This window comes from Castanea sativa, chromosome 7, assembly GCF_040712315.1.
Source record: "Castanea sativa cultivar Marrone di Chiusa Pesio chromosome 7, ASM4071231v1".
NCBI classification, from domain to species: Eukaryota; Viridiplantae; Streptophyta; class Magnoliopsida; order Fagales; family Fagaceae; genus Castanea; species Castanea sativa.
Genome location: NC_134019.1, coordinates 41,775,252 through 41,792,552, shown reverse-complemented (window position 1 = coordinate 41,792,552; position 17,301 = coordinate 41,775,252). Strand labels below are relative to the sequence as shown.

At 37.2% G+C, this 17,301-nt stretch overlaps 1 protein-coding gene across 4 annotated transcripts in view; it reads right to left on the bottom strand.

The window, feature by feature from the left end:
- Positions 1 to 389: 389 nt before the first annotated feature.
- Positions 390 to 17,301, bottom strand: part of LOC142642897 (uncharacterized) — a 32,827-nt gene continuing 15,915 nt past the window's right edge. For 2 of the 4 annotated variants that reach the window (XM_075817334.1, XM_075817338.1), the window contains 4 exons: positions 2,970 to 3,467; positions 2,705 to 2,854; positions 1,343 to 1,773; positions 390 to 1,095 (listed from right to left, as the gene is read on the bottom strand). In XM_075817334.1, coding sequence (XP_075673449.1) covers positions 523 to 1,095; positions 1,343 to 1,773; positions 2,705 to 2,854; positions 2,970 to 3,467 — 1,652 coding nt within the window. In that variant the 3' untranslated portion in view covers positions 390 to 522. Of the gene's footprint in view, positions 1,096 to 1,342; positions 1,774 to 2,704; positions 2,855 to 2,969; positions 3,468 to 7,147; positions 7,364 to 17,301 lie in introns of all 4 variants that reach the window. The other 2 variants (XM_075817337.1, XM_075817335.1) reach the window with 2 other exon arrangements.

Here is a 17,301-nt window from a genome sequence, read left to right as displayed (position 1 = left end):
TGTAAATAAACCACAAAAAGGTCTTCGAGGAATGGGTTGAGTTTGGAGAAGGTAAAGAAGGTCTCCTCACCGAGAAGACCAGAAATAGGATAGAGATCAGAGTGGGTTGAGTTTGGAGAAGGTGGACTTGGGCCAAGAGAGAATTCAGGATTGTTAAAAGGAGCCCATACCTGTGTCTTTAATTTAAAGCAACTAAAAATAACATAAAATACAAATGAAATTGAAGCAACTAAAAAGCCTTAAAAAAAAAACATAAAATACAAATGAAATTAAAGCAACTAAAAAGCCTTAAAAAAATAACATAAAATACAAATGAAATTACTTGAGATGAATAATAATAAGAAGACGACTGAAGAAACTTGATTAAAATTATCTGAACGCAATCTCAAGACACAAATTTATAGTCATGTACCAAACGGTGGTACTCTGGAAACATTAAAAGTTGACTTCGGCTTACTTTTACAACCACAAACAACGAATGCCCGGTTGGCATCATTGATCATCTACTAAAAAGAGTATTCTTTACCATATCGACCGAATGATATCAGCCCAAAGTTTAAAATGTAGCAAAACAAACAAAATAATTGGGACACAAACCAAAACAATTATTACAAACGGAAGCCACGCCATTTCACTTTCAAATACCAAAAAGCAAGTTGCGCTGAAGGCTACCAGCATGGCTACAATAGAGATGAAGAGTGCGGTGAGTCCCGATACCAACTTTAACGGTAATGACTTAAGGAAATTCATTTCCGTGAATCGAGATGTGAGAATGGACAAGAATATTAATATTGAAGAAGAAGAGAAGACCAGTGCTACAGCATCCGATATGAAAAATACCCTAAACCACTTATTTTTCAGAAAAATAGGGGTGCCTGTCTCTTGATTGCTGCCACCCGGTACAGTGAAAGCTGCTGCGAAAACCACAGTGGTAATCAGTGTTGCCACGATCAGACAATAGTTTGCTGTATCCTTCATCCACTCTTTACCTTCTCTCTGTAGATGTTGATGTTCCTCTGTAAATATATCCCCAGGTGTTTGGCCTTTACGATTCTTCTGGTTTAGGTATGAAGGAGGCATAATCTTTTCTACCTTCTACAATTTCCAAGTATGAAGTTAAAGTCTGAAAATGCATAAATATGTGCAACCAGAAGAAAAATAATTTGAAATAAGGGCTTCTATTCTCTCACACACTTGTTAGTGGACATCATACGCACATATTAATATTACCCATTTCACGTTTTAAACGTGAATATTAATAATAAAAAATATATACCATTTTGTATACGGTGTACAAGAAGTGTGAAACAATATTTTTAGTTGAAATAATACGAACACCAACCTTAAACCACAACAGCTCCTGTTGCATTTGAAGGGCGGCTCCTGGTACAAGATTTAATCGACTTGGAGGAGCCAATTTTCCAGCTAAGTGCAAGATGTTTTGTTTATAGGAATCAACATAGGTTAGAATTATTTCCTTAACAGCGCCGATCTCATATATCAGATTGAAGACACTTTGTTGCCGATTTATAACAGCAATGTGAAATAAACTTTGATGGAAATCGTTTGTTATCCATATGATATTAGGATAAGAGCGAATCAGTATAATTAGAAATTCAACATTTCCAAATTTTGCGGCATCAAAAAGTAGAATGCGAACACAAATGTATGAAAAAGGCCTGCTTTTGAATGGTACAAAGGCTTCTGAGACGCAACTAACCAATTCTTGGACTAATGCCTGCATAGAAGTTTTGTTGCCGATACCTTTGAACCCTAGATATTGGAGGGAAAAAAAAAAAAAAAAAAATCAGTTCAAAGATCATTTAGTCAAAAAGAAATATTAATTAAAAGATTTTGTTAAGGGATGACTTAAGGACATTTATTTAGAAAATACTTTTTGTTTTAGAAAATTTTTATAAGAAAGAAAAAAAAACTGTTTTTTTTTAAGTTTTTAATATTTATCACAAATATTATATTAAAACAATAAAGTTTTTCTAAAATAATTCATTAATTAATGTCCTAAGGGCACCTTTTAACTGGACTCTTAGTAATTTATAAAGACAGAAACATGGGATACGTTAGTTTAATATCCATATCAAGAAATAATGTTGAAAGATTTGAAAGGAAAAGGACAAAGATAATTAATTAACTAAATGTGGTTATTTGGCCAGGAGGCTGTAGCTTAAAATAAATTTTATTCTGAAATTTCAAAGCACAATGACATTAACAACTTTTTTTCTGGTTATTTGTGTTAATTGGATGACTAGTGACTACCTTAATTTCAAAAAAGAAAAAAGAAAAATAAAAAGATCTATGCATGTGAAGAAATAAAACCTTCCAAACCCTCATTAAAAAATAAAAATAAAAACAAAAAGAGGAAGAAAACTTACCTACAATGCTCTTAGGCGTCAATAAAGGAATCAGGTACAAGTATTACGACAGACAAGACATTTCAAATAGAATAAGGTTGATTCTCAAAATTAAAATAAATAAATAATTAAAAAACAATAAGGTTTACCTCATGAGAACTTCCCATTGTTTAGGAAGTACACATCATCTAAAATTAATTGAGATTATACTACTTCTCATTCCAAGTTGATTTGAGTAAAGTTGTCATCAGATTGTGTTTAATGTAATATAAACACATACTTGGGAAATGTTATATCTATGCAAAGAATGGAATTTGGGTTCGAGTCAAACTAACATAAGTTTAAGCTTCCTTTCCAGAGTGACAGCCGATTTTTGCTGCCAAATGCAAAAGGTTTTCTAGCCACCTCACGCAGTGCTGCATGATTCTCTCTATACCTCGCAGTTCCTGATTTTTCATTGATTTTCAGAATATAGAGTGCTGTATCTGTCCATAAAAACAACACATTTGATCATTGTCAAAGGTTTCATGCCCAATCAAAATTTATTTAAGGACATCAAACGATGTAATGAATTTTTTTAATTAATTGCCTTAAACTCACAAATTATTGAGATGTAGGGCATACCATACATATCATAGGTAATAGTAGCCATAAGGATCTCCGTATATTCGTTAGGACTCAAATGTTCAAAAGAAGTCACACTGCATAGATACAATGCCATCTCTCTATGTGCGAACAAAACTGCTATGCAAAGTGGTGTCCTCCCTTCACTATTGCGGATCAATGGGAGTCTATTGTTCCTTGCCACCAACTCCTTAGCAATTGTCACAATTCCTAATTTCGCAGCAAAGCAAAGGGCTGTATCTCCGTCTGCGTTTGTCTTTTCAAAGTCTTGCTCAGTCAAAATTCGCACCACTTCTTTTATAAAATCCATTTGTTTTGATGCGAATGCAATGTGAAGAACTGTCTCACGCGATTCTGTAATAGAACGTCCAATGTCTTCTGGAAATATACAAAGCACATGCATAGCAAGTTGCCAATCACCTTGTTTGGCAGCTTGATAGAACATAAGGTAGAGGTACTCAGATACTTCTGTCCCTGGAATTTTAAGCAGCATATGTATTAATGAAATACATATTGTTTTGGTGATATCACGCCCAGGACCCAACTATATGAGCTAGATATGTAACGAATGTATACTTCATACAAGTGTGTACGGATCGACTAACCAAAAGTCAAACTATTTTCCCAAAAAATAATTTTATAGTTATTGATTATCAATGGTCAATATATCCAATAATAATTCAATAACAAAAAAAAAAAAAAACCCTTATAAGAGCCATTATAACCAAGAGAGTCAATACTGTACCCGAGACTGTTTCGGTTTGGTTATCGGAATGAAATATTTTGGTATCAGTTAATACCGATGTACTGTTTCAAGATTTCCGCTATTTTATATAATAATAATAATAATAATAATTCTCTTTGAGCCTATACCTTCTATGTTCTTTAGGACTTAAATAATTTGTTAATACATTTAAAGAATAGTTAAATTTCTATTTATGACCCATGTAATCAGTTAAACTAAACTCCATGCATGTCACTAGAAGTTGACACTTGCCCATCTAAGCAATTGACTAAATAACAAATAAAAAGTAATTGAAAGAGCAAATTAAGCAAGAGATAAGAACCAAGGAGGGTCACGTGGCTTTGGGAAAAGCAAATAAAATAAAAGGCTTTTATGCTTAGAGAAACCAAGAGAAATAGGTATAACAGTACAACTTATACATCCCAATTTTAAAACATTCAAGCAGAGAAAGCTTCTCAAAAAAGTAGAGAAAGAATTTCAACAAGAAGAGCAAACGAAGCAGGGAGAGACCAGACGAAGAAGGGAGCAAGTACAATGGCTAAAAAGAAGATCTAAGTGGCTAAAACGAAGAAGAAGAAGATGTTGTTGATGATCTAGCAAGTTGATGCTTCAATGAGGGTCACTAGCTGCTTTAAGTTGCTGTAAGTATAGTTTTTTTTTTTCTTAAACCCAGTTATATTTGTACCGGTCCGAAACGAAAATACCGCTGAAAAGCTCCAAAATTTGCCGAAATAGCCGATACACCCCGGTATTTTGGGCGGTATGAGTCAGCCTTGTTTCTGTACCGGCTCAGGCGCCGGAACGGAATATTCCGGCGGTATCGGCCAGTACGGTACGAAATCGTCTTCCTTGATTATAATGGGAAGAAAAATTGTTAATTTTACAAAACTTCCACGAGTTATTACAATGCTAGCCTTAAAATTTTAAAATTCGTTAGTTTTTCTCACATGCACACACCACTTTGTAGAGTCTAACTGATGATCTTAACTAGCTGGTCAAGCAAAATATAACCATTCATAAACAAATTAAATTCATAAGCTTGGAATCCATAGTTAAGTTCATGGTTGAAAGCAAATAACAATAATATCAAATATTAATTGGACTTTGAAAGAAATGCATACGATCTTGAAGGAAAAAGATATTTATACGGTCTTGCATTAGACAAAATTGTGTTCTGAATCTTGCCTCTGTATTTTGTTAGGATTTGAGTTTGTAGTGTTGGCAAATCATGACAAAAACTAAGTCTCATTGAGTTAGAATGGTGTACTTTCAAGTCCAAGACAAAATAACTCAAGTTCAAGGTGAAAAAAGTGAGATACAATCTGGTTCTCTCGATTGCTATTCGACTGCTCTCAATTCCTCTCGATTGCTGTTCGATTCCTCTCGATCGATCGAAAGTCACATATTAGCAAAAAATCAACAAACGTAAAAAGTCTATAACTTGTCCATTTGAAACCCAAATTGCGATCCTTTTTTTCCCAATATTTAAAGGAAATTATAAACTAACCCTAGATGAGGTTTTTAAGGGATGGCAATTTATGCCTGACCCGCGGGTACCCGGCCTGGCCCAACCTTAACGGGCCGAGTTTTACCTGGTCCGCTAAAGAATAGGGTTGGGTTTGGATTTTAAAAAAAAAAAAAAAATCCTGAAACGGGTCCGAGTCGGGTCCAGGTTTTGGCAAAAACCCGGCCCAAACCTGGACCCGACCGGACCCGGTTAGCTTAAATATAAAATTATAAAAAAGCCTACCTACCTATATATATATATATATATATATATATATCACAACCCTGACCTAAAACTCATTTCTCTCCTTTCTCTCTCAACTCAGCCACCTCCCTCATTGACTCACACTCTCACTTGCATCTCATCCGGCCATCACAGATTGTCACTTAGGAATGGAAGTTGTGTTCACTGGTGGCAGAAATGGAAGTTGGAGAAACAAATCAGGAACAACTAGCTAACTAGTTTTGGACACCGTAAAAAATTAGGTACAATATGAGCTTCATTGGTGTTAGAATTAGGTCTCTCCTTAATCAGCTCCACCAAGACTCTCAAAGTCACAAATCAAGTTTAGACACTCACATCTCATCCTCGCCCTCACTCTCATTCATTCACCGACCCACCCTCACCCTTGTGGAGGAGCACAAATCTCGTGGTGGTTGCCGTTTTTGTCAAAGAGGAACCCGTGATCATTAGATCAGAGAGAGATTTAGTGGTCTGAGTTCTTTTTCTTTGGTTCTTTTTTTTTTTGGGATAATTTCCTCTCTCAGTAGTTTTTGTTTTTGGGTATTTGTTTGAGGATTTAATATGTAAAAATCTGTCCATAAATCATAAATGGAGTTTTGTTCCTCTCTCAATAGTTTTTGTTTTTGGGTATTTGATTGAGGATTTAATATGTAAAAATCGGAGTGAATGTTGTGTTAATGTAAAAATCTGTCCATAAATGTAAAAATTGGAGTTTTATTCTTCCATAAATGATAATTGGAGTTTAAGGATTTAGCTGATAACAATGTTGATTGATTTGTGTTTGTGTTTTTTTTTTTTTTTTAATAAGATTGGGTTGGATTTGGCGGCCACGGAATAGGCCCAAAAGTGGCTGGACAGGGCCTGCAAAGACCCGACGGGCCGGGTTTGGGGCTAAAAAAAAGACCCGTTTATTAAACGGGCCGAGTTCGGGTAACAGGGGAGGACCCGCGGGTCGAGTCCAGGTATCAAAAAACCCGGCCTAAACCCAACCCGTTGCCATTCCTAGGATTTTTATGGGATTTTTAGAGAAAGTAGAGTGCATCTTGTGCCTCCAATTGTAGATCTATGGTTTTTACAACTCTCTAAAGTCATCTACCAGCAATATTCCTTGAAGAAACACAGGATCCGGTGTTGTAGAAGTTGCTGCCATAATAAGATCAACTATTGATGGTAATCTAAAACCTTTGAGTGGGATCTCAAAGTCACAAACGTGAGAGTTTGTGTTCTGTAAATCCAAGAAGAGAAGGAGTTCGTAGATTCAGAGTTTGCACATGGTTGAGTTAGTAAATTACTACTGGAGGTAGCAATAGGTTTGGGTTAAATCTGGTTATAAAAATTTCAATTATCTTATTGTGGATGATAGGCCAAGAATGTATTGACCCCTTTGGTAAATTAACCAATTAATTAGCTAAGTGAATTAATTAGATTCAATTACATGCAATAAGCATGGTAGCACAAACAAATCACCAACTAAGTTAAATGTAATGGAAAATAAATTTGAAATAGATAATTTGTTTACGAATGGGGAAAACCACCATGGCAAAACCCTACCGGGTGAATTTAAGGTCACCACTTCTGAGAATCCACTATTATCAAAACAAGCGGTTACAAGTAAAATGAATCCCAATACCTAATACTAACCTATAGTTGAATCCTTACCGAAATACACAATTGGACTTGTAATGTAGTGACAATCTCTCCTTTTAATGCATGGCTCCAAATACTTGACTAACCAATCGATGCACGGATTCAAGTACGTGACTAACACACCAACTTGAGAAAGATTTTAGCTGCAAAGTTCTTTAGTTCATTCAGTCGATGAAGATTAAGAAGCTCCTTGGTTACAAAACCCTTGGCGCAAAGACGCAGCAGCTTCTACAAGAGAAAGATGAACTAGGGAAAATTGTCACCACTCATAATATGCGTGTAACAATAAGTGCAACAACCTTGTGACGGCCCTTAAAATAATCTTTATATATGTCTAGGGTTATGAAAAAAGAAACCCTACATAAATAACTTGAATATGCATGAAAAATAGATCTGAAAATCTGGATTTCGTAATTCTCAATAGATATAACTTCTGTCGAGAGCTGTTGAGAATTATACATTAAAACTCGATAGATATTATCTGTCGAGTTTTAATGAACAACACTTCTTCACTTATTTCTTGGACAGATTTGCATGGCTTCAATACTAAACTTGAACTCTTGTTCTTTGAAGTATTAAACATATCCTAGATCTACCAAATTACAAGTAAAGTGCGTTTTGTCATAGGATTAGCCAATTTTACATAACATATGTTCTAACAAGTTCCACATATGTCCTAACAAGTTCCATATATGTCCTAACAGTGGATTTGTTTTACCTTGAGGATAGTTAAGTCAAATCCTCCTTAGGCTTTTATCTTGAAATGATTCGTTTCATCAGTTTTCCTAAGTCATCATATCGTGGTGTTATTTACTTTTCCACTACTGTGCATGATATGATATATGCTTGTTTAACCTAGATCTAAATAATATACCTAATAATCAACTTGGTTAATAAATTATGTTAAAAAATTTGGTTTAAAGGATCTAAACAGAACAAACAAGTGGTATTAGAGCGGGTTCACTCTAATTTGGATTAATGTTCTAAGTGAGATCCTTGATCCCTACTGTCATAAATAATTTTAAGTGTCTTAATGCTTTTAGTTGGGATGATTTGAATAAAAATGACACTATTGTTTATGTTGATCTTATTGATGCCTATAAAACTCTCCGTAAGGAATTATCTAAATCTATGAAAATTGCTAAGAAAATCAAGGAAGAGTTAAAATTGGCTAATCTTGAAAAAGATGAATTGATTGTGAGATTGGACGTATCTAATAAAAAGAATGAATTTTTGAGAAATCAATTTTCCTCTCAAGATGAAAAGATGAAAAGTTTGGAACAAAAGTTAGCTAAGTCTAAAGCTAAACTTGAAAATTTGTCTAATACCATACTTGATGTTGATAACAAATCTGTTTCTGTTTCTCTTCCTATTAAGCCTAAAGACAAAATTTATATTCCTTCTTTCAAGAGGAATCATAAACAAAAAGCTTATGTTGCTATGTTAGACAAAGGTAAAAGTTCTAATGCAAACGCTAAAGTTTCTAAACCTGTGTCTAAACCTACTGTTAGAGTGCGTAAGAAATCTGTTTTTGTGCCTACTTGTCATCTTTGTAGTGCTGTTTGTCATATTAAAAAAAATTGTTCCTTGCTGAGGTAAAAACCAAAATCTGAAACTAAATATGTTGTTAGGAATACTGATATTCCTAAATTTGTTCTTATTTGTCACTTTTGAGGTGTGTCTGGTCACATTCGTCCTAACTGTCAAAAATTAAAATTTAAGTATTTTGTATTTCAGTCTAGGATATGTGATGATTTTTCTCCTTCCACAAGTATTGATAAATTGTTTCATATGCTTTTGAAAAGTTTAAACTTGTTGGCTTGTTAAAGAAAATTGCAAGATTTCAATCTCTCTTAGACGAATGGTGTAATCCCTCAAATACACTCTGTTTCTCATGGTTTTTCACCAACAAAGCCAAAGATGTGTGCTGTATGGGTGAGAAAAGACTTACTAAGGTGAGTGTTGTTTACTTGTCCTCATACAATTCTTTCAATTATTTATGGACATGTTTACTTTTAGTTTTTGGCTATTTTATTTTTTAGGTTGTTTTGATTATTTTAAAAAAATTCCAAAAACATTGAAAAATTCCAAAAAGACAAAAATATTTTATTGCGTGTAGTTTTATTTTTCTTGAGGATTACGTGAATTCTAATATTTCTCGCTTGATTTAAAACATGCTTGATATTGTGGAGAAACATAGAAAATATGTGTTGCATAACTGAGTACATAAGCTATTTATGATTTTGTGTGAGTATGTACTAGTTTGTACACGTACTCATGGGTTAATTAAAAAATTGATATTTCTTATTTGTGTACTCTCTATAGCTTAGTTGAGCACTCTCATGCATTGTCATTGCATTTTGTTCATTTAGCATAATGTGCGCTTTTTGTTTTTGGTCAAAAAATTTTTAAAATACAAAAAGATTTTTATTTTTGCACTACACATCACTATGTAATTGAGGTTGGCCTATGAAATTTACATTTCATGACTGTGTACCTTGTTTAGCTTTGATGGGCTGTTTTCTGCACTTTGCTAGTTTGTACTATGTAGTACTTAATTGTGTGAGTTGTTTATAGTTTTTAAAAAAACAATCTTGATGTTGAAGTCACATTCTTTTGATTGTAAGGACTAAAAAAATCCTAGGAGAAAGGCATAAATAACCATCTCACCTCTGTTACTTGTCAATCATGAACACTTGTGTGCAAATTATAAAAGCCGTGCTTGGTAAGGTGTAACATTTGCACAACAAGATTAAACGAGGTGTTAATTGTGAAAAGAATGTGAAAATCAAAAGAAAAATAAAAGGGATAATATAAGACCAAATTGCTTCAAGCTTCACGCTCTCAAAAAGGCTAATTATCTACATGCTCAAGGAAATGCAAGAAGAATGCCAAGAGGAAAGCAAGCTAAGGGAGAAAATGATGGTCAACTCATTGGAGATGTCATGGAAATGCTTAAGAACATCTCATTATGCCTTGTTAGCTTCACCCCGAGTTTTGAGAGTTATGTTGGTCATACCCCTCCATCTAAGAATCTCACCCAAAGCACCCATGAGGTGTGGGTGAAGAAGGGTACTCATGCATGATTTATCCACTATGTCTATGCATTAATACTTCCAATGACTTAGAGTCATAGTATCATGCATAATGCCACATGCACTCTTCTTACTTTAATGTGTCTTCTCTAGCATGTTTCTTTTAATGCTTTTTTGTGTATTAGGTTGCTTTGATTGTTGATCTTATTTTATTGCTTTTGTTTTGAGTGAGTAAAAAATCCAAAAACTCAAAAAGTTTTGTTAAAATAATCTCAAAAAGTTTGATCGCTTGTGTTGTGTCATATCACATGTTAAGTTTGGCCTAATACTTTTGTACTAATGGCGTAGTATATTTACGAGCTTAGCTTGTTATGTATGCACATATTAAGTGTGAGTGAAATCTAGAAATCTATGTTTAATTGTTGTAAATAGATCTTCAAACTTGTCATGAATGTCTAGCCAATAGTCTTGATTGATCTTAATACATGCGTAGACTTGATCCTATATATCTCCTCATATTTATTTATTTTGTCAAAAAGCTCTTCAAACGTCAATCTCTAAATTTGAGTTGTATTGATCAAAAAATATGAAAAATGGAAGACAAATGAAAATCTTTAAATCAATGTAAACACTTTGGTGAGGAGTCATATATGTTCGTTTCTACTAGTGAGATAGGTCACTTGACTTCGTGCTATTTGTGTATGACTTGATTGAATTGATCATTGAAGTTTCATACTAGACTATGGACTAATTCATACTTGACACCCATACACAACACATAAGTCTAATGTTCAATGAATATCTATTTCATTTGTGTAATTATACGTGTTCAAATGTGATGTATGTATGCTCAATTGCTTGATGATCAAACCCAAAAAGATTTTTGAGTATTTTATTTGTTTCTGGAAGTGATTTTTGTCACTTTGGTGTTGAAAGTTTTTCTCAAAATGTCAAAATAATTGTGTTGAAAAACTTTGTGTTTGGCCATTTCGTGACTACTTTCGCGAGTGGTTCCAAGTCGCGAGATTTTTAAGGAATTCCAATTTCTTAAAAATTTTAGGCAGAGAGTTTCGCGAGTCCCTCACGAGTGGTTCGCGACTTAGACCTAGCCTGCAAAATTCTACCCTATGCATTGGCACATTTCACGAGTAGGCTCGTGATTGGAAAGGCTTTCTTCTAGCTTTTGAAGAAATGGAAAGACTTCCAGTGGACCAAGGAATGTGAACATGCTTTCCGCAGTTTGAAATCTTATCTCTCTAGTCCACCAATACTTTCTTACCCTAACCCCGACGAAGATCTTTACATGTACCTCGTCATGTCTAAACATGCCGTAAGTACAGTACTAATTAGGATTCATAAGGGTGCGTAAATGCTGATCTATTATGTGAGCAAGACAATGTTAGGTGTGGAATGAGATAAAAACCTTGGAAAAGGTAGCCTTGGCAATGTTACATGCAACCAGGATGCTCCCCCATTACTTTCAGGCCCATATCATATATGTCCTGACCAAGCATCCTTTACAACCATTGTTGAGAAGATCAGACATTACGAATAGGATAACCGAATGGGGGACCACCCTAAGGGCATTTGACATCAAATACAGGCCAAGGGCATCTATCAAAGGGCAAAATCTAGCAGATTTTGTTGTTGAATTCTCCACCAATATTATAATTGCATCAAGAGTACAGCAAATCTCGCCCTGCTCATGGAAGATATTTGTATATGGAACATCAAACTCTCAGGGATCAGTAATAGGAGAGGTGCTTAAGTCACCAAAATGGATAAGGATGGAACATTCCTTAAGATTGGGATTACAAGCTTCGAATAATAAGGCCAAGTATGAGGCTCTTTCAGTAGGGTTTCGAGCAACGACCAAGGTGGGTGCAATTGAAGTAGAAGTGTGCTCGAATTTGAAAGTAGTGTTTAGTCAATTGTAATGAGACTTTGTGGCAAGGGACGAGAGAATGTCGAGCTACTTGAAGGCAGTAAAGAAATTACAGAGCCAATTTGGGAAGGTCAAAGTCACAAGGATCTCTTAAGGAAAGAACAACCATGCAGACTTTTTGACGACATTGGCCTCTTTTGCAGGGGGCTCATTACCATAGATCATCTCAGTGGAGTCGGTTGATTTTCCCAGAATCCTCCACCCCGAAAGTAGTTAGGTATTAAGAATAACAACATCTCCTAGTTGGATAGATCTTATTGTTGCATATATATATATATATATATATATATATATATATATATATATATCAGATGGAACACTTCTCAAGGACAGGAAAGAAGCCAAGACGGTGAGAAAGAAATCCTTGAGGTACCAGTTCAGCAGAGAAAAAGCTTTACAAGTGATCATATAGGGGGACATACCTATTGTGTATCCATCCTGACATAGTGTACTTTCTTCTTTATGAGCTTCATGAGGGGATATGTGGTAGCCACACAGTGGGCTGTTCTTTGGCATACAAGGCTATGTTACAGGGGTATTGGTCGTCCAACATGCAAAGGAGCTCTTAGGATTATGTTAAGAAGTGTAACTAGTGTCAGAGATATGCATAGAACATCCATCAGTCGGGAGGAAGTCTCAACCTACTATCCAATCCATGGCCTTTTGCCTAGTGAGGGATGGACATTGTGGGGCCTTTCCTTAAAGGCACATAAGGAAGGAGGTGGTTATTGGTGGTTACTAATTATTTTACTAAATAGGTAGAAGTCAAGCCTCTAAGGAACATATGGGACACAAATGTCAAGAAGTTTGTATGGAAGAATATTGTCACCTGGTTCAGCACACCAGAGGCCTTAATATTAGATAACGGGCTCTAGTTTGATAGTAAAGCATTCAAGAGGTACTGCAGCGAGCTAGGGATTAAAAATAGATACTCCACACCAGCTTACCCTCAAGGCAATGGGTAAGTTGAGACCACCAATAAAGTCATTTTTAACAAGCTGAAGAAGAGGCTTGAAGAGTCCAAGGGTAGATGGACCGAAGAGCTCCTAAATGTATTGTGGACCTACAGAACTACCCTTTAAAGATCCACAAGCAAAACTCAATTTTTCATGATGTATGGGATTGAAGCTGTGATCCCTTTGGAGATTGATCTTCCCACCATGAGAATGGAAAATTTCTCTCAAGGAAACAAAAATCAACTAATGGTCGAGCAACTGTACTCATTGAAGAGAACAGAGAGGTAACAAGACTGACTACCAACAAAAGCAATACCGAGGATACAACAGGAACATCAAGCCACAAGAATTTGTCCTTGGAGATCTGGTCCTGCGAAAGATAACTGGGAGCACTAGAGATCTGAACTAGGGTAAACTGGGTCCAAATTGGGAGGTTCCCTATTGAGTAACTTCAATAGCCAAAAAAGGGATCTTACTACTTGGAGGACTTGGATGAAAGTCCCATACCTCGACTGTGGAGCATAAAAAATTTAAGTACTTTCATTAGTGATTATTTATGCAAATTTTTTTATGTACATTTCTTTTATTGAATTTAGCATGTACCCACATTAATAGAGTTTATGAAGAACAATATTATTCAGAAAACTTTTAACCTTTTTTATTCGTTCTAAGGGGTGACATCGGTACAAGACCATGTCTTTGCATTGGATAAGTTAAGAACAAAAGCCTTGCCTCGGCCTAACCTTGTCACCAACAAGGTGGAAATATAACAACATCCTCATTGAAGAGCACATTGACACAAGACCATGTCTTTGCCTTGTATAAGTTAATAACAGAAGCCTTACCTAGGCCTGACCTAATCACTGACAAGGTGTAAATCTAACGACATCCTCATTAAAGGGTTTGACGACGCAAGACCATGTCTTTGCCCTGGATAAGTTAAAGATAGAAACTTTGCCACGACCTGACCTCAGTCATCGATAAAGTGGAAAACCTAATGACATCCTCGCCGATGAGTTCCTTGGTATCTAATCATGTATCTACCTTAAGTTTATTCCAAATGAAAGATGCACCTCTACATTAAATAGGTCTCATTAATGAAACAAAGGTTAAAGTTATGTCTTAGTCGATTAATCTTCTACTCGGGGGTGCCTTTGCCTCAAGGGAACATGCAGTCTCATATTAAAGTCTTTTGCCAAGGTAAAAGAGTTAGCATGCAAAATGGAAATTTTTTTATAAAAAAAAAATGCACATACAATACCCATTAAGTAAAACATAGGCTTTTCTCATTGGTAAGAAATAGGGAATTACAAAAGAGGAAGGGAGAAAGGGAGACATATAGGCTTGAGGGTTCCCCTTGGATACATTTGGTGGGGGTGAGGGATTTCCCTCAGAAGCATTAGGAGGAAGGGGAGGGTTCTCCATGGGTGCGCTTGGGGGAAGAAATTGATCATCCTTAACCTCGACAACCTCGGAGCCAACTACAGTAGGACCTAACTGATCCTCGGGCACATCCAGGAAGAGCTTGTGCACGTTCAGATTACCTTAGTCCACAGCAACTAGAATCCCTCCCACATGAGGCTGAACTGCTTGCCTTAAAGCATCCTCATTGGCCCTTAGTAGCTGAGTAGGATAGGGGACGTTCTCCAAGCAACTAAAGGGAGAAGAGAGCTACAGACTAATGACATATAAAGCGGCCACCCAACCATCAATGAAACAACTGAGGCTAGCCTCCATGACCACAGTCTTGACCGAGTCTTTTTTATCAACAAATCCCATGTTGTAGAAGGTTTGCTCCTTCTATTTATGGCATTTATTCACCACCTCAAGCTCGATTGTCTTACTAGTCAATAAGCTCAAGGTCTCAGCCAGCCTAGTGTTAGACTCCTTAATCCTCTTGAGCATCCACCTTATTCTCGGCCAAGGCCTGAGCCTTCTCAAACTAGTTGGTCTTGGCCATTTGGTCCTGAAGTTTGCTCTCCAACTCCTCTCTCAAAGTGGTCTCCCTACCTCGGTCGGCCACTATCCTATTCAAACAGGCCTCCAGCATGTGGCCTCCCTAGCAAGCCTGAAAATACAAAAATACAAGATAATAATTGTTAACGTACACTCATATGTGGGCTTGGCCCATTTAGATCACTTACTTGTACTGCACACTGTACTACTTGTACTGCACTCATATTTACTTGTACAACACTCATATGCCTCCTATATAAAGGCACTCATGTATATTATTTTACTTGAGAAATACAATACTATTCAATTCAGTATTTCTAACATGGTATCAGAGCCACTGCTCTGACCTTTTCTTCGCAGTCTTGTCTTTATTGGTGTAACTCAATTCTTCATATTGCTTCCGCTGTCACAACAACTGCCACAGTCTTTCGCCGTTGAACCTTCGAGTCTTCCAGACATCGTCCTCAGGTTCCGGACCTGTAGCAGCCGCTGTTGGGGAGTTCGAACACTGCAAAGACCACTGCTTTTTCGGCACCGCCGTGAATATTGCTCCGAAAAATTTTCTGAAGGTACCACGAAGATCCTCTTGCTCCGATCTGCCTGCTAGTGAAAACCTTACAGTCATTGGAGCTTCCACGCGCCCTCATGCGCCGCCCAAAGGTTCTGCCCTAAAGGTCACGCGCCCACGCGCCGATCAGAGCCGCCACGCGCTGCCACGCGCCGTCACGCGCCAGGTCCGTCCTGCTGACGTCAGCCCTAGACACGTCAGCCTGCCACGTCAGCTTGCCACGTCATCGCTGACGTCACCTTCCAGCGCACTGCTGACGTCACCTTTGACTGTTGACCGTTGACTTTGACCTTTGACCGTTGACTTTTCTGGAGTTGACTTTTTCGGGCCAGGTTCTCCTTACTCAGTTTTTCGCGTAGATTTCATTTTTGCAGTCTGTTTTTGCATATTGTGTCTCTAAATGGATAAAAAGGATGTTTTTCTTCCTCGTCCCATCAATACTGTATTGGAGGGGACTAGGAATTACTTATCTTGGTCTCAAGCTATGCGCAGTTTCCTTAAGGGTCGCATGCTCTGGCATTATTGCACTGGTGCAATCCCTATTCCTGTGAAGGGGGCAAGTGAAGAAGATGCTGCTTTTCTCAATCGCATGATTGAATGGAATAGTCACAATCACATGATACTCACATGGATTCGAAATACTTCCATTCCCTCCATCTCCAATTTGCTGGGCAGCTTTGATGATGCGAAATCAGCATGGGATATGTTGGCCAAAAGATACTCTACCACTCACGGATCCATGAAATATCAGTTAGTGGTCGAATTGCATCAACTCAGGCAAGAACTGGGGCAATCCATCAATGACTACTATGATCAGCTTCGCTTCATTTGGGACCAAATTGACCTTTCTGATCCAACTTGGGCATGCTCAAAAGATGCCCAACAATATGCTGCTATTAGAGATGAATTTCGTCTCTATGAGTTCCTGATGTCACTCCACAAGGACTATGAGCCCATTCGAGGTCAGCTTCTGAATCGTTGTCCTCCTCCATCTCTTGATACTGCTGTGAATGAGTTAGTCAGAGAAGAAGCTCGCCTTGCAACTCTTCGAGCCCAGGATAAGTTTAATGTTCTGGCCCTTACTCCTTCCATAGAGCAACCTCAGCACTCAGGTGATTCTTTTGGCTCCAGCAATCGTCGCAGACAGACCAATAAAAAGTTCTGCAACTATTGCAAGCGCCCTGGCCACACTATTGAGACTTGTTACCGTCGCAACAAATCTATCGTGCCGAGTTGCTAACACCGAGTCTACTCCGCCAATGCCTTTCATTTCAGCTGAGTCCCAGTCTTCTGGATCCACTATCAACCTCTCATCCACTGACCTACAGGAGATCATAGCTCAAGCTGTTCGTATGGCTGGTAATGCATCTCTTTCCACTGCTCTCTCAGTTTTACCCGGTAAGTCTCAAACTTGGCTTTTTTACTCTGACTGTTTCAATCACATGACACCTCACTCTACCTTATTCTCCAAACTTAATCCTGCTCCACATCCCCTCAATATTCACATAGCTGATGGTTCCACCATGCATGGGAATAGTCTTGGTTTTGTTTCAACCTCCAACCTCTCTGTTCCTGGGGTCTACCATGTTCCTGACCTATCCTATAATTTGTGTTCTGTGGGACAATTAGCTGAACTAGGTTATCGCCTTATTTTTTACTATTCTGGGTGTATTGTGCAGGATCCGAGGACGGGGCAAGAGCTTGGG